This window comes from Panthera onca, chromosome A3 (assembly GCF_046562875.1).
Source record: "Panthera onca isolate mPanOnc1 chromosome A3, mPanOnc1 haplotype 2, whole genome shotgun sequence".
Classification (NCBI taxonomy): domain Eukaryota; kingdom Metazoa; phylum Chordata; class Mammalia; order Carnivora; family Felidae; genus Panthera; species Panthera onca.
The window spans coordinates 39,315,286-39,341,957 of record NC_138341.1 but is presented as its reverse complement, the minus strand read 5'-3'; the positions used below and the strand labels follow the sequence as shown (position 1 = coordinate 39,341,957).

Genomic DNA, 26,672 nt, shown 5'->3' with positions numbered 1-26,672 from the left:
TACACTTTTGTGTACATTTCATAAGGTGACAATAGTGTATGTCTATGACCCATTAACTGAAATCAGGACCCTAAGAGAATGACTGGGGTGCAGGGGGTAGGGGACAGAATGAAAAGCTGTTTTACTTACTAAGCACTGAGAAGCACCCAGGAGAACCTGTTCAGCAGATGGCTGTACAAAAAACTGCAGATCTGGGGAGGGGACTTTGCCTGGACACATAGACTGGGGACAACCACTGAAAACATGAAAGAAAAGAGCAGGACCAGTTGCAGAACTCTGGGAAACACTAACATTTACAACAATGTGATTACTTTTTTTCAAAAGGAAAATAGCACAAGGAGCAGTTTTTGCACTTTTTATTTAAAAACTTAAAAGAGCTCTCAAATACTAACAGCTGGTCCTTACAGTTTTTATTTGAGAGAGAGAGAAGGTGGGGGTGGGGGGAAAGAGAAGAGAGAGAATTCCAAGCAAGCTCTGCACTGTCAGCACAGAGTCCGAGTGGGGCTCAAACTCATGAACCATGAGATCATGACCTGAGCTGAAACCAAGAACCAGATGCTCAGCCAACTGAGCCACCCAGGCACCCCAGTAATAGCCGGTCCTTACTATTTTCATTGATGTATGAAAATAAGGCTCAAGTCTACCATGAAGGCAGTGGGGGAAGGCGGGGGGGGGGGGGGGGGGGCGGGGAGGAAGGCTTCTGCTAGTAACCAAGCAATAATTCAGAATGAAAAAATTGCATTTTGTTACCATGTGGGGTGGGACAGTCAAGAAAGATTTTAAAAGTGCACTATGAAACTCAGACATGATTACAGTGCTGGGCCAGAAAAAATACAAAGTGAGCCTGGAATGCCTTGTGTCAAAAAGCAAGCGTTTCAAGATTGAAAGGGACATATCAATAGCACAGAATGGAATTAGCCTAGAAGGGGGCTCTCCCTTATCAAATTTGGGATGATTTGGATGCCACAAAGAATAATGAACTTTAACACACCGAATATAAAAAGAAACTGTGAGTCCAGTAATATTCAAAGTATGACAGAAAGAAAAATGGAAAGCTGTTCTTCACAAAAAATGTGAGCTAAAAAATGTAGAATGAAGGGTGCAATTAGAAAATCCCCATGTTACAACTCCTATTCAATAACTGACTCAGATTAATAACCATCAGTGGATGTTAAAACCGTTGGCTTACTAATATAACGCTGTATGCTAACTACACTGGAATTAAAATTAAAAACAAAAAAGACACCAAACCGTTGGGATATTCACATAGCCTCACAGGTTCCATCTTAAATGAAAAAGTATTTTATGATGGAAACAGAAGACAGCTATGACTTTAACCAAATTTAGCTTCACCAATGATGGGACAAACTGATATCATGTGACTCCCAATGTTACACAAATGGGAGGTACATATCATCCAGGCAATATTGTTTAATTTAAATCTTATCGTGAGGAAACACTCAGAGAATTCCAGAATGTAGGACATTCTATAAGTTAACTAGCCTGTACTCTTCCAAAATGTATCAGGAAAGATTTACAAGGGAAAAAAAAAAAAAAGGGCAGGGAACTACTAGAAAAGAATGAAAGGAAGGACTCCAAACCCAGCGCATGAACTGTGCTTAAGTTCACAATAAAAACAAAACAAAAACATCTAAAGATATAAAGGATATTTGGGGAGCAAGTGGGAAGTAGGGATTGTATGTTAAATATTACTGAATCAATGTGAATAAATTTATTCAGTGTAATCATAGTATTGTGGTTATGCAAAAAAAAAAAAAAAAAAAAGTCCTTGTTCTTAGAAGATACATGGTGATACATCCAGTGGTAAAGAGGCATCAGGATGACTAAAATTTATTTCCAAAGGGATCAGTAAAAAACAAAAACAAACCAGAAAAAAAGAAAGAAAAAAGGATAAATACATATAGAGAAGATAAAGCAAAGGTAACAAAATACATACAGTTGGTGAATTAGAGAAACAGATGTTCGTTGTACTGCTACCAGTTTTTCTGCAGTTTTGACATTTTTCAAAATAAAAGTCAGGAAAAACAAAGTAATCAATGTGTGACTAATATGTTATAGTTGATTTTACTTAGACGAATATACTTCTCATAAATGACTTAATACTTAAAAAAAAGCCCACCATGAAATCCCTTCCCATCAAAGCTAACCAAGCTAAGAGGCTGACTAACATGACCTCTGGCTAGTGTCAGCAACATAATTTATTTTTGTGTTTTTCCTCATGAATCTAGGATCACTTACCTGTGAAATGAACAAACCAGCAAAACACCTATAACATTCAACCACCTCACTAAAAACAATTTAACATTGGAAAAGCTGTAATCTTCTGGTTTTAAAATAATTTATTTCATAGGTCCGTTTTAATTTCATGTCTCAGAGCATACATTATTTAATCAAGAGGTGCTGGACAGAGATTGTAAAAAGGGAGGAAACATTTAGGATAAGAAACTGCCTCAATTCCATTAGGATTTGATCCTACCTTGTAAAGTCTTGCTAGGATAAATTTCTATCATACTTCTTTTGTGCTTACAAAAAACATTAACTTCTGAATTTCCAATGTTGTAAATAAAAATTTTTACAATTAAGTATGCATTCAATTGACACACAAGGCAACCAAATAATTGTCATCAACATTAGCATAATGTGTATTTCCTGTCACTGCACTAACATTAAACTAAACTTCAAACCACAAAAACATTGTGACTAACATTAAAAAGGCAAGCTGTAAGATACTCAAAGCTTATAAAGGACAAATTGCACATGGTTAAGATGGGACATCATTTGACAAGGGCTGGTGTTGTGCATACGGCTGCTTTTTTTTATAAGAAGGCCACCGGCAAACAGGGCAACAGTGTCGGCCCCCAGCCAACCACATCACAATGCAATTCTGATGGAACACATGACCACAAGGCAACCCCATTAGCAAACATCCGTTTTCAAAATTCTCTAGGCAAACAACACATTCAGTACAGTGCAGCATATCAGCAGGCCAAGTTAACCAATCAGGCTCCATATCTTCATTAGCATTATATAATCCATATGACCTCCCCTTCTTTTCGTATGGGCTGGTCTGACAATATTTATTGGCACATGAACAAGCCTCAGCATCACAGTGACTTGCTCTTCCTGGAGAATTGTGAACTATGCTTTGCTTATCTTCAAATACTTCCTTTTCACTGCTAAAAGTGTCTGTGCTCTCGCTGTCTGAGTCATTTTCAATATCTTGAGAACCCTCCGACATTTCCTCTTCAGAATGGACTCCAAGACATTTAAATCGCCACATTGGCAAATTTTTAATGTAATCAGTTGGTATCAGAGGGTGAAGCCAAAGGTCAGGGAAAGCTAACCGCTCCAAGAATAAGTCAGGGTCTTCGTCCCAATCAGATTCTATAGGAAAGTTCTGAAAAGAAGCAATCGGGTGGAAGAGGTAGCTGGTGTACCAGTCCCACAGACTTGATAACCATTCTAAGTTATTGGCATTGACTTCATCATTGTTGCTGTTGCGTCGTCTCTTCTTCTCAAAGTAATCAATTAGTAAACCATGCCCAAGGTACGTACTGAGAAATAGGGCCGGGTGGGAAGAATAGAACATCCAGTCTGCCCTTACCCATGAAGCCAGTGTGGTTGTATTAGAATATCGCAACAATTTTAAGCTATATTCATAAAAGCTATCTAAGTAAGGGAGCTGTAAAAAGCCCAACACAGGTAGCCAGGAAATAATTAACAGAGAGTTGTATGTCCCTAAAGTGCTTATGAGAACCACAAATCGCTTTATGGTTGCTCCTTGTGTGATAAATAAGTCCATCCAAGCCATAAGATTAACTAGAACCAAGCTCAAAACAAACAGATCATTTACTTCAGGTTGTAATGAGCGCAAAAATGAATCCATGGCCTGAAGGGATATAAATTCACCTGTGTGATTTCCATATCTGTAAATTCCTTCAGGAGTTCTAAGAATGTATGATGGCATGTTATATACACCAATATCTGTCATAAAACTCTTGTTGTCCCAATTTTCCACATTAACAAAAATAAACTCCACTCTTCCGGTAAACTTTATACTTAGTGCAGAGAAGAAAGCTGGGGGTTGGTCAAGGTTTGCAAATAGGTATATTTTTACCCAATATTGATCGCTTTTATTCCATTCTTCTTTCAAATGTTCAGCATTATAAATGGTTTTGATCCGAGAAGCTGCATGAGCAGTTATCCACTTAAAAATGTGCTCCACTTCAATCTTGCGTCCGCTATATTCTTTAAGCATGACTTTCCCTTTAGAAGTGCTCGTTTGTGGGACAGACATAATGAGTGTAGATCGCAACCAGCCTCTTCTCCTGCAGTATCTGTAAGAGAGCAAACCAGAAGTAACAACTAGGCTGGTAGATCAGCTAGCTTGCTCATCTTCACTGTTGTGCACCTTGTTTCCCCCTAACAAATTTCTTTAGCACCTGAAAGATACTCTTTCCCCCAAACCAAATAACCTCCAAATAATCAAAAGTAGTGCCAATACCTGGCAGTTGTACAAGAACAAAAGCAAGCTCTCTTTTTGTTGTTATTGTGCTTGTTTGTTTTTGCTTCATATCTCTGTATTTCTAGTTTTTTGAAGAATAGCCTTTAGTCAGGGAAATCAGAAAATACTTCAGCATCTATTATGTACCTACTACTGTATTATGTGCTTATAGGATCCAAAGATAATAGGAAAATAATTCCTGCTCACAGAAAATTGAAAATACTATTAAGGAAACAAAATAGAAGTATAAAGCTATATATGTTCAATTACTTAATAATGTAAAAGTTCAAAAAAAAGGAATAAGGAGAGTTTGAGTTGGTGAAGATTTCATGAAAGGTTTGGGAATTGAACGAGGTCTTGAAGGTGGTTAGATTCACATGGGCAGAGAAAGACTAGGTTACCCTACATGCCAAGTCCCTGACTCGAATGCAAGATGCTTGAGGGGAGGAGCCATGCTGTGCCCATGTATTAACCCAAGCCCTCACCAATACCTGCCCCACACAGGCACCGCTACAAAGTAATCTATACGAAAACTCACCTAGGAAAGACCAAGTCCCATACTTTTTTGTATTCTCATCTCTTTAATGAAAATCATGAGGATGAGCATTTAATACAGATGAAACAAAGTTACGTTTTCAGATTAAGAAGAGATTCGGTCCAAGGATGAGTACACCCAGAAGAATTTAACTCAAATTAAATCACTTGTTTAGATTTATCCAGTGTGGTCATGACTCCAATCCTTTGGAAATGGACAAGTTCTTGCTATACTACTTGTGACATCACTCCCTCCCTAAAAAACTAGATGAGGAATGAAAGGGAATGCTGGAAAATAAAAACAGCTGTTGTAGGACAGTGTAGAGATTATAAGTGAAAGATTTTCCTTTTTTAAAAATAGTATTTTCTAAAAACCTACCATGTGGAATTTTATGATATGTAAATTTACCTCAATAAGGTTGGAAAAAAGAAAATCTACCATGCAGATAATTTGTTCATTATAGATTTGTAATTGGATGGTTATAAATACTCAATTTCTTATTTTGCTATTCTAAATACTGATATAAAAATCATAAGTGTTATGCTTTACTTAGTAAGCATGGATTACATTTTATTTAAACAAGCACACTACACATTTACATGATCAGACTGAAAGTCTCGACATGTCATAAAGTTTCATGATGACAATACAATTAATTGTATCTCAGGAATTTTGTGATATAACCTAAGGTAAGTGAAGACAGCATGTTATGTCATAAAGACAAGGTTAAGTAATGACTCTGAGAAACTATCTGGGTGACTCAGAATCACAGACCCCAATTCAGCTTCTTGTTGAGTTGATATACTTCCTTAACAAGATAGATTCCATTAATGTCAATATTGGTTTTTTCTTTCTTTTTTTTTTTTTTTTTAAAGTTTATTTTGAGAGAAAAGAGAGGAGGGCAGAGAGAGAGGAAGAGAGAGAGAATCCCAAGCAGCCTCTGCACTGTCAACGCAGAGTCCAATGCAGGGCTCAAACTCACGTCAGCCTATTAACCAACTGAGCTACCCAGGTGCCCCAATATCAACATTGCTTTCAGTGAAATGGATTGAGAATTATGAATTCCTACAAAGAAAATATCTTCTATCCCTTAACACTGTATTTGTATTAATGCAAGTAATTCATTGACATGAATTCTATTTTTTCCCTCTACTCCCAAAAGCAACAAGTCAAATAGGTAATTGCCTTATTTACATCTTAAAAAGCTTTAAGTAGCTTTAATTCTTAAATTTCATATGATACTTGTGATGACACATTTCTGCTCTTGGTCATCCTTTCTATCTTTCTATAACTACCTCAGGGAATATTGCCTTCTTAGTGCCATAAATTAAATGACAATTTTTGTGACAGAAAACTTTATTGTGCAAAACAGTCAAAGAAAGTCTTAGTGTACACATTTCTTCATGTAAGAAAACAAATGTATTCTGCGCTTTCAGTTCAGAATTAAGTGACAGCTTTAAGGTTTATCTTTCCAGATAGAATTTAAGAGTACCAAGGAAAAGAAAATGTCATATGGTCATCATATATCTTTTGAATTCAATCAGGTTTTCCAGACTTTAAAAAAAAACTCTAATACTTATTTTTTTAAATTTTTTAAATGCTTATTCATTTCTGAGAGACAGAGAGAGACAGAGCATGAGTGGGGAAGGGGCAGAGAAGGGAGAGCATGAATGGGAAAGGGGCAGAGAAGTGAGACACAGAATCTGAAGCAGGCTCGAGGCTCTGAGCTGTGAGTACAGAGCCTGACGCGGGACTCAAACCCACAAACCGTGAGATTATGACCTGAATTGAAGTCGGTGGCTTAACTGACTGAGCCAACTAGGTGCCCTAAAACTCTAATACTTATAAACAAGAGGCTACTTATATTTACCTAAACACTGGTCTGAAGAAGTCTAACAAACAAAAGTATATCATATCAATTTTAAAATTCTACTGCTAAACAGAAATAAAGACTAATGTACATATTTTTAAAAATAATTTTACATTACCTTATACTGATATAAAAACTTTTACTGCCAATTCAAAAAAACACTTTTTTAAAAATTCAAATAAATTCAATGACAATACCATGAAAATAACTTCTAGTTCTTAAAGTAAACCTTTTGAGATCTCTTAGAAAATCTGAAGATTAAAAATGATAGAAAACAGTGAGTTTGCTACTCCAGTTTCTTGCGTGGGATGTGTACTCAAAAAGGAACGTTAGTGGGGTGCCTGGGTAGCTCAGTCAGTTAAGTGTTCAACTCCAGCTCAGGTCATGATCTCGCGGTTCGTGGGTTCAAACCCCGCATCAGGTTCTGTGCTAACAGCTCAGAGCCTGGAGCCTGTTTCAGATTCTGTGTCTCCCTCTCTCTCTGCCCCTCTCCCACTCGTGCGCTGTCTCTGTCTCAAACATTAAAAAAATATTTTTTTTAAAGGAACATTATTATTTGTTTACATAATGTGGTTTCTTCAGACAAAGTCATTGCCCTCCCTGGCCTTCCAGGTTCACTGTCCAATCTCCCCTTTATTTTCCCTTCTCTGCTTATTCCACAGGCCCCCTGCCCTTCTACTCTCACCATAGGTCCTCCTGATCCCTGTTTGCCACTCAGCTCTTGCAATTCCAATGTTCTCCATCTGCTTTTTACTATCCCCCATCTTTCCAGCCGCCCAAAGACACACCCCACCTTGTTTTCTACTTTAGAAGGGAAAGGGAAAGGAAAGAAAAGGAAAAGAAAGGAAAAGAAAAGGGGCACCTGGGTGGCTCAGTGGGTTGAGCATCGGACTCCTGATTTTGGCTCAGGTCATGATCTCACAGTTTGTGAGATCCAGCCCTGCACTGGGCTCTGCACTAACAGTGCCCCTCCCTCTCTGTCTCTCTCTCAAAATAAGTAAATAAACATTTAAAAAACATCTAAAATATTAAACATTAAAAAACCATTTAAACATTTTTAAAAAAAAAGGAAAAGAGAACAGACCTAACAGAAGGCTTTTTAGCCCTCTATCCTATATTGCTTGATTGAGGAATGAGAGGTATTAGGGCCAGGCAAGCAGGGCAAGAAATTAAAATTGCTGCCACGGGCAGAGTCAGGTGCTTCCCAGAGGTGGTGGTCCTGAACGTTCTTAAGAGGAGCTAACCAGATCAGGAAAGTACTGCTGTGCAATGGGACCAGCACATCGGAGGAGGCTGCCCTAGAAGCCACACCGGAGAAAAAACTCCGGTAAACAAAGCAAAATAAACATGGAGTGGAGAGTTTAGTGTTTATAAAAATCTGAAATTAAGATGACTCAATTATCCAACATATGGTTAAAACACTTGCTAAATAACACTATTGCCTGCCCAGTTATACCCTGCATTGACATTCTTTATGTTGTTGTTGGTTATTTATTTATTTTGAAAGAGAGGGAGACAGAATGAGCAGGGGAGGGGCCAAGAGAGAGGGGGACAGAGGATCTGAAGTGGGCTCTGCACTGACAGCAGAGAGCCCAATGCAGGGCTCGAATTCACAAACCGTGAGATCATGAGCTGAGCCAAAACCAAGAGCTGGACGCTTAACCGACTGAGCCACCCCAGCGCCCCACCCGACATTGACACTCCGAACACACATTTCTGTATTTCCCCATTTTGTTCTTCTAGATCTCCAAAATCCTCAAAAAAAGAAAAAAACAAACCTAAGCACAGCTTTTATGGCAATAGTTCTTATTCCAGTTGTAAGATTTTCCCAATAAAAGTTGACATGAATATGATAATATCAAAACTGATGTAAGTAACTATGCATCAAGACCTTCATTTTGTGATGAAACTGAAGATGAAGTAAAAGTGCTTTTTTAATAACAAAAAATAATAGCTGCAATCAACAAAGAAAGCAAAATTTGCTCAAAAATGATCTGTTCCACCATAAATAAGAGGTGAGACTTTTTAAAAAAATTTTTTTAAAGTTTACTTATTTTGAGAGAGAAAGAGAAAAGGAGTGGGGCAGGGGCAAAGAGAGAAGGACACAGAGAATCCCAAGCAGGCTCTGTGCTTTCAGTGCAGAGCCCGATGCAGGGCTCAAACCCATGAACTATGAGACCATGACCTGAGCTGAAATCAAGAGTCAGACACTCAACTGACTGAGCCAACCAGGGACCCAAAGAGGTGAGATTATTTAAGGATGAAAGACTTAGAGGAAAATATACAAAGGTAGTTTATATGTACCATTCCTCACCTAGTATAGAATCAAAAAGTTTTTCAAAAGAAAAGCTAGAAAAATTTGTATTAAAATCCGCTAGACTCAATTATCATTTGAAATGATAAAATGCACTTTTGATGCATTTTGTTTCATAAGATTACACCAAAATAAGTCAAACACTGCTATTTCCTTCAGTTTTTCATATTAATAGATTATATGTTTTCTGTTGTGCTTACCTTATTTTTGAATTCTTTATTAATGTTATGTAACAATTTATATATAGCATGGGTTTAACCTTTATATTTTTGTAAATTTATTTTCACTTGGTATTTTTTAGTATATTTGTAAGTTACAGTGTCAAAATACATTAATTAGTTCATTGATTTTTTAAAAAATAAATTCCGAATATTTTTCAATAAAATAGTGATGTTAATACTGACTTTTGGCTTTACCTGAAAAAAAAAAATGAAAATATTGGCACTATCATTTGTCCTGGTATTACAATCACTAGTGAGGGTAAGAAAGATCTCTCACTCAAGACTCTATTTGGGAATGATGGAATCAAACCAAATGCAATGGTCTTTGATAAACGAAGGACAAAAATAACAACGATCTGCTTTTCATTAAAACATTAACACTAAGGCTGTTTTGGACATTTCAACAAAAGGCGTTGTTAGAATATGATCAAGACTCTGTGGCAAAGATGAGAATACGAGCTTTGTGGGAAGACGGGGAGACTGTGAGTTAGAAGATACAAGAACTTTCCTTCTTATCTCCAACTCCTAGGGGATCCTACACCCTACGGTGTGGATCACATCCTATAATACCAGTAAGCAAAACAATCTTGAGGCAAAATGAAGCAAACATGAGCCTAAAGGAGAAAAGGCAGGAAAATATGCGGTACAACAGTAGCACAGGAGGGTTTTCTACATACAGTTAATGGGCTTCCCACTGGGGCCACATGTAAGTAAGTAATACAGACAGTTATATTACTTACGTTAGAAACTACCTAATGTTGTGGGGTTTTCTACATATACATCATACACCCCCTCCTCAGCACTAAACACAACATGCTATATATGCTAATCTTTTATTAAATATTTACTGAATGGATAATTAAATAAATGAATACTTGTAAGTAAAAATTTGATGGCACTAGAAGTTGAAATAAAAAGCACTTCAGGGGCGCCTGGGTGGCTCAGTCGGTTGAGCGTCCAACATGGGCTCAGGTCACGATCTCATGGTTCGTGAGTTCAAGCTCTGCATCGGGCTTGCTGCTGTCAGTGCAGAGCCCCCTTCAAATCCTCTGTCCCCCCCCCCCCCCACATCCCTCTCCCGCTCTCAAAAATAAATAGAAATAAAAATTAAAAAAGCATTTCCAAGAAATAATGTAATAATGAAACAAGAAATAACATGACAAATGAAATAGTGGAGATGATGACAAAAGAACACAAAAATGCCTGCGAGGATTCTTATCTGAGAAAATGGGAAAAACAAAAGACAAAACAGTAAAGAACAGAAAAAGGACAGGTAGAAAGAGTACATGCCTGGTTTAAAAAAATGAAGTTGAAACTGAGAACAAACTGAGGGTTGATGGGGGGTGGGAGGGAGGGGAGGGTACGTGATGGGTATTGAAGAGGGCATCTTTTGGGATGAGCACTGGGTGTTCTATGGAAACCAATTTGACAATAAATTTCATATATTAAAAAAAATAAATTAAAAAAATACAAAAATTCAACTGAATCTGAATTTGGACACTGGGATTAGGGAAAAGGGCACATCTAGGAGCAGCTGTACAGCAGATGGAAATGAGTGTCCACATGTAAACCAGAAGTCAGAATTATGACAAAAGATTTTGATCAGCACAAAGCTATAAATGTGCTGAAGTCTCTTTGGGAAGAAAACTGAAACAAAAGGACTGAAGACATACTCTTAAGAGTCACCCCCACTAGGAAGAATATGGAAGAATGGGATAGAGAGAGAAAGACATCTCAGAAAGGAAGTAAGTAACTGCCAGTTTATCAAAAACTATTTATCAAGCGCCTGTGTAACCCAAGCATGCTAAACATTATGATTAGCTTTCAGTTCAAATAGGCTTCTAATATCATGGTCTTCATTGAGTGAGACAATTCTGGTCAGAACTCAAATTCTAAGAATTGCCTAATCAACTCACCTGGGGTCACTGGAACAATTAAAAGTGCCTGTACGTATTCCAAATCTTGACACCTTTTTCACCATTTTCTCCCAGTGGATTTTACCGACCAAGGGACTTCTGTCATTTGCTATGACCTATTCTCCCAGAAACAAAAACAGAAACTTTAATTACCTAAAATGAAGTCAAACCAACCACTTATATCTATAATGTATCTTCACCTTTTGCAAAAAGATCCTGTTCTGTTCTATCATCATTGCAATTCTTGCAGAATGAATAACTGTCCGACTGAAAAGGCTTAAAACATTGAATACAGTGCATTAAACTTCCACACTTTATGGCAGTTACATTGAGGGGAATCAAAATCATATTAAAAAGCTAGCCACATCCTCCACCCTGATTCTTTAGAAATAAGGTACAGAGGAAGAAAATGGCCTTTGGAGTCATTTCTCCACTATGAAAATTTTAAACAATACAAATAAAGCTTACTAGAAATGATCACATGTGAGTTCAAGGAGTTCAAATTTCACTTTTTAAAAGTATAATTATGGAGCCAAGAGTCAAACATTTGTTTTCTATTAAACCATGCTCTGACTAAATCAATACTACTACTTCTACAGCTTTTTCTTAACAATCACGAAAATGTTCTAATATATAAAAAGAATTACCACAATGAATTCTACACTCTTGAACGTCTACTTCAAATCTGCATATAGCTTTCAAACACAATTAAGATTGGGAGAAGTACAAGATTTAAAAAAAAAAAAAGAAAAGAAAGAAAAAGGAAAAAACTGTAAATTAACCTTCAAAATGTGTAATGACATCTTTCTTGGCTTTTCTAATCGTTAACACCTTTTCCTTTTATTCCCTAATCTTCCTGCTTTGAATGAAGGCAGGACTTCAACACAGATACCAATAAAAAACGAATTATCTATTAAAAACAAAACCACAAAAACAACTAAACGGGAACTTAAAGGAAAGCCAAAAATGTCTAAAGTCTTCATGAACCATCTGTTTGATTTATTTTAAGCCCAGGGTATATAGGCCAAGTTTATTTTCACAAATGCTATGCAGCTGATGTTATCTAATTGAAAATTACAACACAATACTCTGGGGTCCTTCCTGGGAGGAAGGGCCAGTTTCATGGTCACAAAGCCTTCAGGAAGTGAAATCCCAGGTTATGTGTGTGAAATAAGTGCCAATAGTCTACTCCCTAGGAGATGCAAGAGCGGTCCAGCTACCTCATGGTAGCCTTTCTGCTGGGAAGCCTAACAAATTTCCAGGGCAGCAGAAAGAGAGTACATGGTGGTGACAAGTGACTTGAAATTCACTTTATGTGCAGACGGAACACTGTCCACTAACCCCTGCCATATACCACTGCTACTGTCATCCCCACATCTACAGAGATGTGCATACACACCTAACATTTTGTTAACAACTCTGATGCTTAATAAATATACAAACACACAATTTAGGGCACTAAATAAATGGTTTTGATAGTGCTTTTCAGTGAAAATAGGTGGTCTTATTGAGGGAGAGAGACACCAGTTATTATTTAAATGTTCAGATGGTGGAGGTAACCAGGGAAAGGGCAATCTGAGGACATGAAAGCTTTTTCTGAGGTTTATATGTTACCCACAGTCTCTACTTTCACATTTTTTTCATGGTCCAAAATGGCTGGATATATTTTACATGAATAACGACGAAGATAAAGCAAGGCAGATATTTCTTTTCTTTTTTTTCCCTACTACTCAAGAGTCAATATGGTAGGTGCGTGTGGGTGGCTCAGTCGGTTGGGCATCCAACTCGATCTCAGCTCAGGTCATGATCTCACAGATTCGTGAGTTCGAGCCCCACATTGCGCTCTGTACTGACAGCGCAGAAACTGCTTGGGATTCTCTCTCTCCCCCTTTCTGCCCCCTCCCACGTTTGTGCATGCACACCCTCTTTCAAAATAAATAAATAAGCATTAAAAAAAAAAAAGGGTCAATAATGGTAGTTCATCTTTTCATCAAGTAATCAAAGAAATCTTGAACTTATTTTCCAGATTACTGAGAAGGATTGAGAAGTCTCTGTGCAATCATATCACCATACTCCCTACTTTTTAAAAGAACTCTTTCCTAAAGAGCTTCCTTTTCATTCCCATTTCCCAATCAAGGCTGTAAATAACCCAAAAATTTCAGGTCTGTGTTTATAATGACATTGCATCAAGGGGTTAAGAGGTTGCTTTAGTCAATGTAAGGTATGGCCCTGAGTCTGGGGGGATCCTTCTGTGAAGATCTTATCCACCACTCACATATCTTTCAGATTTACAAGAGCTCCAATTCTAGAAGAGGAAGTAAGAATGAGAGGCAGTTGTTGGCAGGCACTCCTGGTTATAGCACAGACAACACAAGTCTGTGATCAGAGGTGGGAACATCTAAGCAGGTATGTGACAACGTTTACCCCCAGGGCCTTATTTATTCAGCAAGCTGTTCTAATACCTGCTTTTGAAGAGTTTAATGATCCCTAACAGAGAAAGCCACACAAAAATGAAAACTCCCCTAGGCATTCATTGCATGAAAGCATTTTGTTTGACTCTGCAGTTATATTTATGTAGTTAGAAATTGCTCTGTCCAATGTTCTATATAGTTATATTACTCAACTAAAGGTCTAGCATAAATTAAACTTTGTAGAGGCTGAATGAAACCACCACTAAACATTTTAATATCTTCACAAAATAACTCATCTGGCTGAGTCACATGGCACAATCAAACATTCTAAGCCTATTACTACTGGGTCACACCAGTAGGAGTTCCCAACTTACAGCTCATATCCAAAAGTATGCACGATGATTCTGAGTGGCACTCACACTGCTGGTCTTATTAAAAGCAGAGACATACTCCTCGGCAGTTCAGGAAGGATGTTGTGTTCTCTGTGGGGAATATTTTCAGAGACTAGAAAAAAACTAGATGAAAGTACAGCCTGAGTTCCAAGTCTGGGACAGACTTGGCAGGATAGGCTGGAAGTGAAAGAATCTTTCCCTCCCCCTTCCCAGGGTATCTGCCTAACTGGCATCCCCACACTGGCTCACCATTGTATCTCCTGCAGCTAGTATAGTGCCTAACTCATTTGGGTACTCATTAAATATTCATGCTGAACTAAATTGTTTCAGCTTTTTACAGCTTAGTAACTTCATTCTTCAACTTTTGCCTATACAGATTCTCTAAAGCCGCCAAGTTTTGACATCTACTGTAAGTCCCTTCCCCAGCAACCTGTCATTTGGAATATTTTCTGGACAAATGCTAGCATAAAAAGTACTTTGCTATCCAATTACATATCAATGTGCTTGACCCCAGTGAGACATAGGACTTCTAATTCAATGAATTTAGAAATATACTTTTTCCAGAAAAAAACTACCGTAATTTTCCCAGGTTCCACTTCACTGTCTAAAGAGTTATTTATCTCTCAAGATGCTAGCACCAATATAGATGATCTAACTCAGCTGGGAAATTTAATCATATACTGAGATTTTTACTGATCTACACATTTTAGTAAACCAAACTGTAAGCTGTTTTATGACACAGGCTATAGGTTATTCATCTTTGTGCCCTCAGTGCTAATCACAAGGTTCAGCTGGCACACATTAGATTTCAATAAATATTTGTTAGATGGTTGGATGAATGGATGAAACCAGTGGGTTTGCTGGTACATGTTTAACAACCAGCCCTCCAGAAGAAAAAGGAAGCTCTGATTTCTATTACTTGCTGATTTCCTTGGTATAAATACTCCCATATGGCCAATTTCAAGTTACCAATGTGCTATCTCTAAACATGGAATTGGGAAGAGATCTTAACAGTCACTCTTCATGAAGCAGTATGAGCTGGCTCCAGCATACCATGCATGGAACTACGTTGGACAGTGTGTGATGCTAAGTGCACATATTTTCTGATGTCAACCTTGTGTAGTCCAGTTTAAAATTACCAAAAAAAAAAAAAAAAAACCACCTGGGGCTCAGTTTACTATTTCCTTCCACATGTATTATAGGTATTACACTGGTATAAGGGAAAAAAAAAAAAGCCATATATTTTTGCCTAATGTTTACAGGTGGGTTTTATTAGTAATCAGAGTACCTGCCATAGATGCCATACAGCATCTAGACTAAATTAAGTAACACAACTCCCCAGAACAGGAGAGCTGTGCTGTGATATTTTCTGCATCTCTCAGTATTTCATTTTATTTTATTTTATTTTTTTTAACGTTTATTCATTTTTGAGACAGAGAGAGACAGAGCATGAATGGGGGAAGGTCAGAGAGAGAGGGAGACACAGAATCTAAAGCAGGGTCCAGGCTCTAAGCTGTCAGCACAGATCCTGACGCAGGGCTTGAACTCACAAACCGTGAGATCATGACCTGAGCCGAAGTCGGACGCCCAACTGACTGAGCCACCCAGGAGCCCCTCAATATTTCATTTTAATAAGGAGTTTCTACTTTCAAAATCATAGACCAACTTTTTTCTTTTTTTAAATGTTTATTTATTTTTGAGAGACAGAAAGACAGAGCATGAGCTGGGGAGGGAAAGAGAGAGGGAGACACAGAATCTAAAGCAGGGTCCAGGCTCTAAGCTGTCAGCACAGATCCTGACACAGGGCTTGAACTCACAAACCGTGAGATCATGACCTGAGACAAAGTCAGCCACTAAATTGACCAAGCCACCCAGGCGCCTCAATCACGGACCAACTTAAGTAAATACATGCAACTTGTATAAAACCATTAAAAATGGGGACAAGTTGGGAATGCAAGCTGGTGCAGCCACTCTGGAAAACAGTATGGAGATTCCTCAAAAAACTAAAAATAGAACTACCCTACGACCCAGCAATTACACTACTAAGTATTTATTCAAGGGATACAGGTGTGCTGTTCGAAGGGACACATGCACCCCACTGTTTATAGCAGCACTATCAACAACAGCCAAAGTATGGAAAGAGCCCAAATGTCCATCGATGGATGAATGGATAAAGAAGATGTGGTGTATATATACAATGGAGTATCACTCGGCAATCAAAAAGAATGAAATCTTGCCATTTGCAACTACTGGAGGGAGGGATGGAACTGGAGGGTGTTATGCTAAGCGTAATTAGTCAGAGAAAGACAGATATATGACTTCACTCACATGAGGACTTTAAGAGACAAAACAGATGAACATAAGGGAAGGGAAACAAAAATAATATAAAAACAGGGAGGGGGACAAAACAGAAGAGACTCTTAAATATGGAGAACAAACAGAGTTACTGGAGGGTTGTGGGAGGGGGGATGGGCTAAATGGGTAAGGGGTACTAAGGAATCTACTCCTGAAATCATTGTTGCACTATATGCTAACTAATTTGGATGTAAATTTAAAAAGAAATTTAAAAAAAAGAAATAATAGATGAATTCAAAAGCATAAAAAAAATGGGGACAAGTGATTGACAAAAACAAAACTCAATAGCATTTAATTATTTCTTTGGTATCTTCACTAGCTTTCTTTATGAGTAAGCAGAAATAAAAGTTTTTTACTAAACAGAAATAAAAGTTTTTCACCAGAACAAAATAAATGGTACAGTGGTTTGCTATGTATTTCACCTTTAGAGTCAAGAAAGGAATAAAGGGGTTAGAATCTCCCTGAACAAAGCTTTGTCTAGAAACAAAGATAAACAAGTTTTTTTTTTTTTTTTTTTCAACGTTTTTTATTTATTTTTGGGACAGAGAGAGACATAGCATGAACGGGGGAGGGGCAGAGAGAGAGGGAGACACAGAATCAGAAACAGGCTCCAGGCTCTGAGCCATCAGCCCAGAGCCCGACGCGGGGCTCGAACTCATGGACCATGAGATCGTGACCTGGCTGAAGTCGGACGCTTAACCGACTGCGCCACCCAGGCGCCCCGATAAACAAGTTTTATAACAGCTATTAACTCTTTTTAGCCAAACAGGAAATAGAGTAACGTGATACTCTGGTAAATATTGACCCAAAGTTTTACTTTAAATCAGGTGATGCTTTTCACTGCTACCTCAATTCTAGTGACGTTAAATTCCTTATGATGGGGATAAAGCCAGTAGGGAACAAATAACACAGTCCTTCCTTGAACAAAGGTCAAAAAGAGAAATAGAAATGTTAAGATAAGGATAAACCCATAAACCCCACAACGCATGCTAACTTTTCCATTTCAGGCTAGCCACTGTCCCATCTGCCTAAGAGTTTTCTGGGGTGGGAGCAGGGGAAGTAACTGTCTTCAATTTGTGATACTCAGATAATTGGGTGGTGGTAAAATCAAAGAATCCACAATACTAGAAGATAAATAACTAATGAAAGATATGAGCAGAGGTTAGGAACAAAGCAGGGAAACTTAGATTGTTAGAACTGCTAGAAAAAAGAAGACTTAGTTGTTCCATGGGTTATATAGGGTGTTATATGTCCCATATGTGTTGTTGTCTGGAAAACTGAAATTAGTTCTGTTCACTTCATATTACAGAGACTACAGGATAGATGTGGAAAAGCTTCACATGAAAAGGAGCATCCTACTATTCTGGTTTAATGTAAGGATAATTCATGAGCACTAACACATTTTAGAACAATTAAGAAGAGAAAGACATAAAGACCACTAACATGTATCATGCAGCAAATAAAAGCATGAGCTGCACAGAAGACAGATTCAAAAGGAATACAAATTAAGTAATTTATAGAAATTTATTCTTCTCGTGTAGTGTCATTCCATGTGTCATGTCACCAAAAAAGATAACCAACCTAGATTACCAATCCACTACAGAAAAATAATGAACTGACCAAGTGATGAAACAGGTAAGTAATATACCCATTTATTAAAGTCACATTTTCGGGGTGCCTGGGTAGCTTAGTTGGTTAAGCAACCAACTCTTGATTTCAGCTCAGGTCATGATCTCACAATCTGTGAGATCAAACCCTATGTTAGGCTCTGCACTGAGAGCGTGCAGTCCACTTAGGACTCTCCCTCTCTCTCTGCCCCTCCCCCACTCGTGTGCACTCTCTCTCTCAAAATAAACTTTAAAAAGTCATACTTTCCCTAAGTAAATCCAGACATCCTTTCAATGACATACGAAGCCTAATGTCCTAATTATCAGTTTTATGATGCCTACCTACATTTTTTTCTCAATAAATACAAAAGGAAACCATAATTCATTGCAGTCAGGAAGGATATTAGAAAAATGGGAGGAAAAGAAAGAACTCTGATGTGTTTAAGTATTTCTTATACAGGATACCTACAATAAAGGCAATCTGAAGAGGACTGAACTGGCTGGGATCTATGCACTCTCTCAAATTAAAAAAAAAAAGAGCCAACTAAAATTGGTCAGCTTCTTTGAAAATAAATAGAAAAGAATAATTCAAATTATTAAAAACAGAATTTTTAAGTTATCCTTCACAAGAGATTGGATAAATATGATTTGAGCTGAAAGAATGACAAGCAACCAAGAGAATACTTGTTTCTAACAGACATTTTCAATTTAAAAAACAAAACAAAACAACAACAACAAAACTAAAAGCCCTCTTTTAAGAGTTTAAACCAATGTCTGTGCTGATGAGCTTAGCTTGGTGACTTGAATGAGGACAGGGTTTCAATCTCAATCTTCTCAGTTGTCCTGCCAGAGATTGTTCTTCTAAGCCCAGCCAGTTTGACAGATGTAAGCCACTGGCTCCAAGGGATATAAGCCAGACATTGGTGATCAGTGCAAATCCTGCAGGTCACTGGAAAAACTAAATGTGTGTCCTACTACCATTAACACACAGAAAACCATATAAACACATTCCACTTTTCTTAGAAGCCATTTTTCAATCACTAATACCTGTGAGGCTTAAAAAATATTTTCAGAGGAAAAGAATTTAGTGATTACAATTTAAATGCTAACATTCACTATCATTCATTATTTGTTCTTCATTTCATTCAAGTGTCACTTTATCAGAGAATTCTTTGCCATTCTCTGACTCCTTGCCTTGTTTATTTTTCTCCTTAGCATTTTCCACTAACTTGATGTTGTATTAAATATTTACTCACTTATTGCCTACCTCTCCCAACTGGAATGTGAACTGCCTGAGAGAGCAAGGACTTAGCCTGCTGTATGTTCCTGGTATATCTCCAGGGCCTGGCATACAACTAACTGCTAAATAAACTATTTCATATTTTAAGGGAGTTTATATCTTTTTTTCTTTTTTATATTTGTGGGTTTGTTTTTTTTTTTTTGAGGTGGGGGAAGGGCAGAGACAGAAGGAGAGTGAAAATCTTAAGCAGGCTCCACACCCAGCTAAGAACCTGAGGCATAAAGCCCAATGTGGGGCTCAAACTCAAACACCATGAAATCATGACCTGAGCCAAGATCAAGAGGTGGACACTTAATTGGCTGAGCCACCTAGGCACCCCAATCCATGGTTATATTTAATAGAACATTAAAAAATAGGGCACTGGGTGGCTCAGTCGGTTAAGCATCTGACTCTTGATTCTGACTCAGGTATGATCTCAGGGTCATGAGATGGGGCTCCGCACCGTGCTTCACATTGACAGTGCAGAACCTGCTTGGGATTCTCTCCCTCTTTCTCTCTCAAAAATAAACAAACTTAAAAAAGAAAATAGCAGATCGTTTGTAAGCCAGGAATACATGTTAGTGAACCAGAATGTGTTCATTTTTTATAGGCAGAATCCTATATACCAAAAGAATTTCTAGACTTTTGACATGGCTTTTCCAAGTTTCGAAGGTGTTCTGCATCTTTATTATTCATCTCTATGGGATCATTCAGTGTATGGACACTTAGAGAACATAGGGAAACGGGACAGGCTATTCAACTCAATCTCAGTAATAAAACTAAAATTATCAAAACCAACAAGTCTTTTTTTTTTAAATTTTTTAAATGTTTATTCATATTTGAGAGACAGAGAGAGACAGAGCGTGAGTAGGGGAGGGGCAGAGAGAGAGGGAGACACAGAATATGAAGAAGGCTCCAGGCTCTGAGCTGTCAGCACAGAGCCTGACGCGAGGCTCGAACCCTCAAACCGTGAGATCATGACCTGAGCCAAAGTTGGATACTCAACCGACTGAACCACCCAGGCACCCTCCAAAAAGCCTTTCTTGATCAGACTATCAGATATGAATATCTAGGAAAGGAAATGGAATTAACTATTCACTTATAAATTAAAGCTTTAAAGATGCTAGTTTATTTTTCAATACCAATTAATTCAGAGAAATAAACTAGAATTTGATGGATAACGTATAGACTATATCCACAATCTCCCAGGGTCTCCCTTTGCTAAATTTAAAAATTACTGAATTAGATAATCTGGCAGGTAAAAGGTCAGACACAATAGGAAGACTGCATGTAAAGGAAAGTCATGAATAGTCAACGTAATCACCTGAAGAATTCCCAAACCTCAACTCTTTAGCCCCATGGACCATAGTATTGTTACATCTTCCTTAGGTGTATATGTTTTATTTGAGGTCAAGTACAACAGAAAATCTATCTATAATCATATTGCAAATCTATGACAAGACCAGATCTGCATCTAACTGCATCTGAGCTCATAGCTTTTTCTACCATATTTTGACGTCATTGTTCTCAGAAATATGAAGAAGCAATTTTGATTTTTATACCCTGAATCAAACTTGGCCAACCCCAGTGTTAAATGACAAAAGTAGCTGACAAAAAATCAGGAGTCCTGAGATTTGATCCTGATTCAATAATCATAATTTTAGCCAAAATCATGCTGTTAATTTGGTTGATATTTTATTTTAAATGAACTTACATTTTTTAAAAAATTAAATAACTTTATCCTTGCCCTAAATATCTGTGAAATTAGATGTTCAATGCAATATTGATTTTTCTAATTTGTATAAAAATCCATAAATGATGATGTGTGCCCATTCACTTACCATCAAGTGATACATAAACCGCACTTTGCGAAGCATAAAAGATGAATTTTTAGACCCTTCATAGCTCTACAACTCTAATATGCTAACTCAATTTCACAGTTTTGATATCACAAGAGCTAGGGTTTAAAATTATCATCTCATCAATTTCATAAGCAAAGTAATGAGCACTCCCCACCAGTCCCCACAATATCTTTTCCTCTATTGTCACAAAGTTGGCTATTTCCCTAATAGCAGGATTTTCTTACTTCTACTTCAGGGTTTTTCCTCTAGATACAAAAATCATTTGGATTACTGCATTACAAACTGGAGTTAATCAAAACTGTAACAGCGCAAATCACTCAACAAAAGGAATAGATGTGTGTTTCTTACTTTCATGAGGATCCAACAACCAAAATGGATTTGTTTCTGCTGATTCTAACCAGTCAACCCTCTTTTCCCAACACTTCCCCTCCCCACTCTTCAATCTTCATTTTCCATGGTCTGTAGACCTCTTTAAGAGGATACTGGAGCCTACCTATGAGAACTGAGTTATGCTGAAGAAACACGACACAGATATATAGAAGTGTCACCAGCTGGTGAATACTATTTTGGTAAAAATAATTTTACTTCTATCACTTTACTTCTGATACCTGAACCAGCCAGATGCCATCTTTTGTGTCTTCTACAAGCTCATAGAAGTGCATTTCACCACTGAAATTGGTACTAGAAACAGATTCAGATGCTTCTTCTTCCTTGAGTGCAGAATAGAGCTCACCTTCCATCAAGTCACCTGAAGAAAGAAAAAAGTAACAGCAGTAAGATTTCAAAAATCCTACCTTCCCAACTTCAATGATTAATTCCATTACACACTGTTAAAAATCATGTCATAGGACTTCCATTTCCCTCTATAGAAGAGTAGAACCTGAATACACCCATTTAAGATTCAGTCAGCCAGTATGTCATAAGAACCTAGTATATGTCAGACAAAAGTGAACAGACAAAAATCCATCTTCTCATGGAACTTACATGCCAGTGAGGTCATCACATAATTTATTAGGAAATTACTTAATTTCCTGGTAAGCCCAAAAAGCCATCACAGTATTATTTAGTTTTGTGTGTGACATGCCCAGGCTTCAAATAATTTTTAAACAGTATGATTTACATACTTCAGACTTGTAAGATTTAGAAATGGGTTTACGGAATTTGCCATCACCACCTGCTTAAAATAGCAATAGGGCCTGTAAGACTTGAAGGTTAGATACAAAAGATTACCTGTAAGAAAAAACTCCATACTCAAACTTTCAGTGTAAGTTGAGAGCTTATATGATCAAGTAAAAAGGAAAACACTAATGTCAAATTATTCTAATTTTGTCTTAAATGTGAAAACAAGCACTGTATCATGATAGCAGCATCATTTATAACGAATACTTAAATTATAAAGTTAAACTGCTATACCAAGACTTCTCTGCTATAAAAGGTGTGATCTGAGTCATATTTTTGTAGGCTGTGTGCATTCTTTAAATGATATGTGCATTCTTTGTACACTCAAAGTGACAAGTATTTTTAGGCCCAAAGGAAGCAACACAAATAAAAGTCAAAAGAGGGGCGCCTGGGTGGCGCAGTCGGTTAAGCGTCCGACTTCAGCCAGGTCACGATCTCACAGTCCGTGGGTTCGAGCCCCGCGTCAGGCTCTGGGCTGATGGCTCGGAGCCTGGAGCCTGTTTCCGATTCTGTGTCTCCCTCTCTCTCTGCCCCTCCCCCGTTCATGCTCTGTCTCTCTCTGTCCCAAAAATAAATTAAAAAAAAAAAAAAAAAAAAGTCAAAAGAAAAACGTTTTATTAAATTTTTTTAGCATGAGAAGTGATTTGGCTGTGGCAGTGAAGATACTTCTCATTTCTGAACCTAGAAAATTCATTTATTAGGGATCTACTTTACTCCATTTCCCATTCCCCGCCCCCACGGTAGAAGTAAGTTACCATAAACCAGACAGTAAACGAGAGGCAAGAAAAAAAACCCGATTTTATGTTTTCCCTATAAAAAAGTATCACGTTTACATGCAAATATTACACATTTATATCACTACCCCAGTACTGAAATACAAATTTGATAACCCTTAACCTGGAAATATGTGAGTGCTCAACTCCTCTGGAGTTAGTATTCTTGTCTATCACACTACACGGCTATACAGTACTAAATAAGGGGAAAAAAATGCCTTGTTAAAGACACAGCAGATCTACTTGAAACAACAAAAAAGATAACCATCAGTTTCAACTGCTTCCTACAGCAACCCAGAATGCCTTTCTCTAGTTACAGTACATTCCCCTTCCAGGACGTTTACCTAAACAAAGATTATTTTCTTCAGGGGTGAAAAAAAATTAACTATATATCTTACTTAATCCTCCCCAAACCAACAGTTACGGCCAACGCATTTTTCTTTAAAATGTTAAACAAATATTCACTTAGCACTACTTCAATTCTATGTCTCAGAGCATTTACAGTGATGCAGCAGCGTCTGTGACTTCTACAAGAGAAAAGTTTACATCCAAGACATAAGGATTTTTTTAAAAAACCCTGACAGTAATACAAACAAGGTAGGAATTCACAAAAAAATAAACTCACTTCATTTTCACCAAACTTAAAGTATGAAAAGCCAATACTGTACAGTTCACCCTTTCTCGATATTTATCCTCATGATTTAAAAATTATATCTTAGCCCTAAGTGCCTCTTTGATAGTAAGTATTCCAATGATATTTTTCCCTCCTGTTATTATGCTATTATTGTTATTTATTATTATCGTGACAAACACTGCTATCTACAGACAACGTTTTGGGGTTTTCCTTCTCTTATATCCTTAGGAATTTCGACTGACAATGCTTTCCAGTTTGTCTGCAACCGGCTGACATTCCCTAATTTTAAGAAAATGGTTTCTTACTAAACATTGCTAAGAAGCTGCACTTAAATCTGTTATTTTAAAAAAAAAAAACAACAAAAAACAGCTTAAAAAGACACAGCAACACCCCCACAAATAATTCCAGCCCCCTTCTCAAAACTGGGATTTACTTTTTTTTTTTTTTTCTTCCCCGCAGAAAACCTGGACAGCTCTCGAAGTTGTCTGCGTAACCCACCCAGGTAATGCCCCATTCTGAGGGAACCACTAGGCACGAGGAAGTACAAGTCGCCCCCTCCACCGGGTGGAGGGGGACCCCACGGTAGCCCGATACTCGCCTGACTTTTCCACCAGCTCCCGGACATCCTTCTTCTCGGGCAGCCCCGAGTACCCCAGCCCCCGGCACTCCAGAATGGTCTTCAGCTTCTTGAAGCTCAGCGCCACCGGATCCACCAGCTGGGTGGCAAAGATGCCAGTTTCATACCACACAATGGCCTCAAAAAACCTGGCCAGGACGAACAGGACCAGAAAATAGAGGAGTAGGAAAAACAGCTTCAGCCACATCTTCCCCTGCGTCTTCTCTCTTCTCAGAGAGCTCAGGAGACGAAAAAGAGGGGCGCGGAGCGGGGGAGTGTGTGCTCACGCCCGCCGGGGCGCGGGCACTATCCCAGCGTGGTCCGGCCTCGCCGCCCTCACTGTCGCGCCATCGCCGGCCCGGGGGCTGGGGGTTCGGCTATTTGTGCGGGGTTGAGGAAGAGACGGGGAGGGGCAGAGGCGCAGAGCCTCGCGCGGGGCCTTCCCGTCGAGAGGCGACAGACATAAAGGGGGGGGGGGGGGGAAACACTAAAAAAACCCCATCAGTCAAACACCGAAAGGAGCGGGGCGCGGGTGGGCCCTCGGGGAACAAAACGAGGGACGTCTCCCCCGGCGGGGGGCTCTGACCGAGGTGGCGGGGTGGGTCTTCCAGCACCGTAATCTCAAGGGGGAAGGAGGAGGCCCCCCCAAATCATTCAGATCCACAAAGGAAGGCTGGGCGGGAGGCCGGGGCCGGAGGGGCGGCGGGCCGGGGAGGCGGTTGGGGCCGGCGGGCGGCGGCCGGGCTCCCGCGGCGGCTGGTCAGGAGGGCGCGGCGCTCGGCTCCGCCAGGCCCCGGGCCCAGCTCGGGGAGGAGCGGCCCGCCGCCAGGCCCCAGGCCCCGCCGGCCGCCCAGGCTCCGCGAGAGGCGCGGCGGGCACGGCGGCGGCGGCTCCAGATTCGCTCGGGCCGGCGGGCGGCGCCTTTCAGGCGGGCGGGCACCGCGGCCCGGCCCGGGAGGGGGCGTCGCGGTCTCTGCAGAGATAAATGGGGCGCGCGGGCCGACGGTCCTGGAGGAGAAAGGCAAAAATAGGCCCCGACGGCTCCCTGAGCAGCTCTGGGGCGGCTTCCTGGCCACGCAGCGCCCGCCCCGCTCAGATGGGCGGCGCGGGTCTCGGCCGCCGTCCCTGACGCCCCCGCCACCTCGCGAGGCCGCGGCACTCGCCTCGGGAGCAGAGGATCAGCTGGGGCCGCGGCCGGAGCCGAGACATAACAACTGACGTCGGCGGCGGGGCGGGGCCTCGGGCGGCGGGGCGGGGCCTCGGGCGGGGCCGCGATGAAGCGCTGGCCAGGCCAGCGTTGGGGCAAAGTGGGTGTGGGGGGGAGGGGGCGGTCACACCCGGGGGCTGGAAAGCATTTCGGGGCCGCAGCTTTAGCCCCCAAAACTTACCTCTCTGGTGTCTTCTCCGTTCTTCGCTCTCTTTCATTTTGCCCTGCAGATGTTTAGTAAATAATTTTGGCTAAGGGTTGGACTTTGGACTGTCACTTTGTGTATTTTTTGTACAAATAGGACAGTTAATGATCCTCTTAAAATCAGTAAAACCAGATGACTACGTTTATGCAAGGTCCTGGTGAATTGGGAAACTTTGGGCACTGTTGATTTGAGGTGGTAGAAGGTGAAACCCAGAAAACAATGGTTTTCCGTTTCTAAGGACAGAATGTAGTTTGTGCACCACGTGTATTAGAGGAGGTTTGGCAGAAACAGGGAGTTAGAACGAGGCCCACTTGTCCCGCCTGTTGCAATTTTCCCTCTCCCTCTTCAATGTTAGGGGTGTTAAAAGCCAGGTATTGAGGCGGGTATTGGGTTCCCAGGACAAAGGCTGCTGAGTGTTAATATGTCCCTGTGCAAAGTTTACATGTCTTTTCTTTTGTTACCCTCCCTGAGTGTGGCCACTGCTAGCAAGATGAATGTATATAAAGTGAGTAATGTGGGTGACTATGCATTATCAGTTTCTGTATTTAACTTCCGTGGAGCATACTCTTTATGTCAAACTCTGTGCCAGTCTTGAGGGAGAAAAGGGTTGCATGCTTAAACCAACAAGGCTGGCTTCTACCAACTCCCTTGATTAGGAAGGGCAAGACCCAGGAATTACAAGAGAACCATTAGCCATTGTGCAAAGCTGTCAAATGTCCTGAACTGGGGGGGGGGGGGGGGGGGGGAGTATGTTTTAGGAAGAATAGAGGT

At 39.6% G+C, this 26,672-nt stretch overlaps 1 protein-coding gene across 2 annotated transcripts; it reads right to left on the bottom strand.

Annotated features, from left to right (window-relative positions):
- Positions 1 to 341: 341 nt before the first annotated feature.
- RNF103 (ring finger protein 103) lies at positions 342 to 25,705 on the bottom strand. Of its 2 annotated transcripts, XM_060655874.3 has the most exons (4): positions 24,472 to 25,702; positions 21,896 to 22,035; positions 11,382 to 11,497; positions 342 to 4,358 (listed from the first exon to the last, which is right to left on the bottom strand). In XM_060655874.3, the coding sequence occupies exons 1-4, from the start codon at positions 24,695 to 24,697 to the stop codon at positions 2,783 to 2,785; spliced, it is 2,058 nt and encodes a 685-aa protein (XP_060511857.1). In that variant the 5' UTR covers positions 24,698 to 25,702; the 3' UTR covers positions 342 to 2,782. The 2 variants fall into 2 exon arrangements, with proteins under 2 accessions (XP_060511857.1, XP_060511870.1); XM_060655887.3 differs by lacking the exon at positions 11,382 to 11,497 and having other exon boundaries at positions 4,110 to 4,358; positions 24,472 to 25,705.
- Positions 25,706 to 26,672: the final 967 nt, after the last annotated feature.

What these genes read in the sequence shown, in the direction of transcription:
- RNF103 (XM_060655874.3), bottom strand. Translation starts at nt 24,697, where the DNA reads ATGTGGCTGAAGCTGTTTTTCCTACTCCTCTATTTTCTGGTCCTGTTC. An exon ending in GGAGCTGGTGGAAAAGTCAG is followed by an intron (nt 22,036 to 24,471) that starts GCGAGTATCGGG and finishes TTCTTTCTTCAG; the next exon opens with GTGACTTGATGGAAGGTGAG. An exon ending in AATTGTTCCAGTGACCCCAG is followed by an intron (nt 4,359 to 11,381) that starts GTGAGTTGATTA and finishes GCTCTCTTACAG; the next exon opens with ATACTGCAGGAGAAGAGGCT.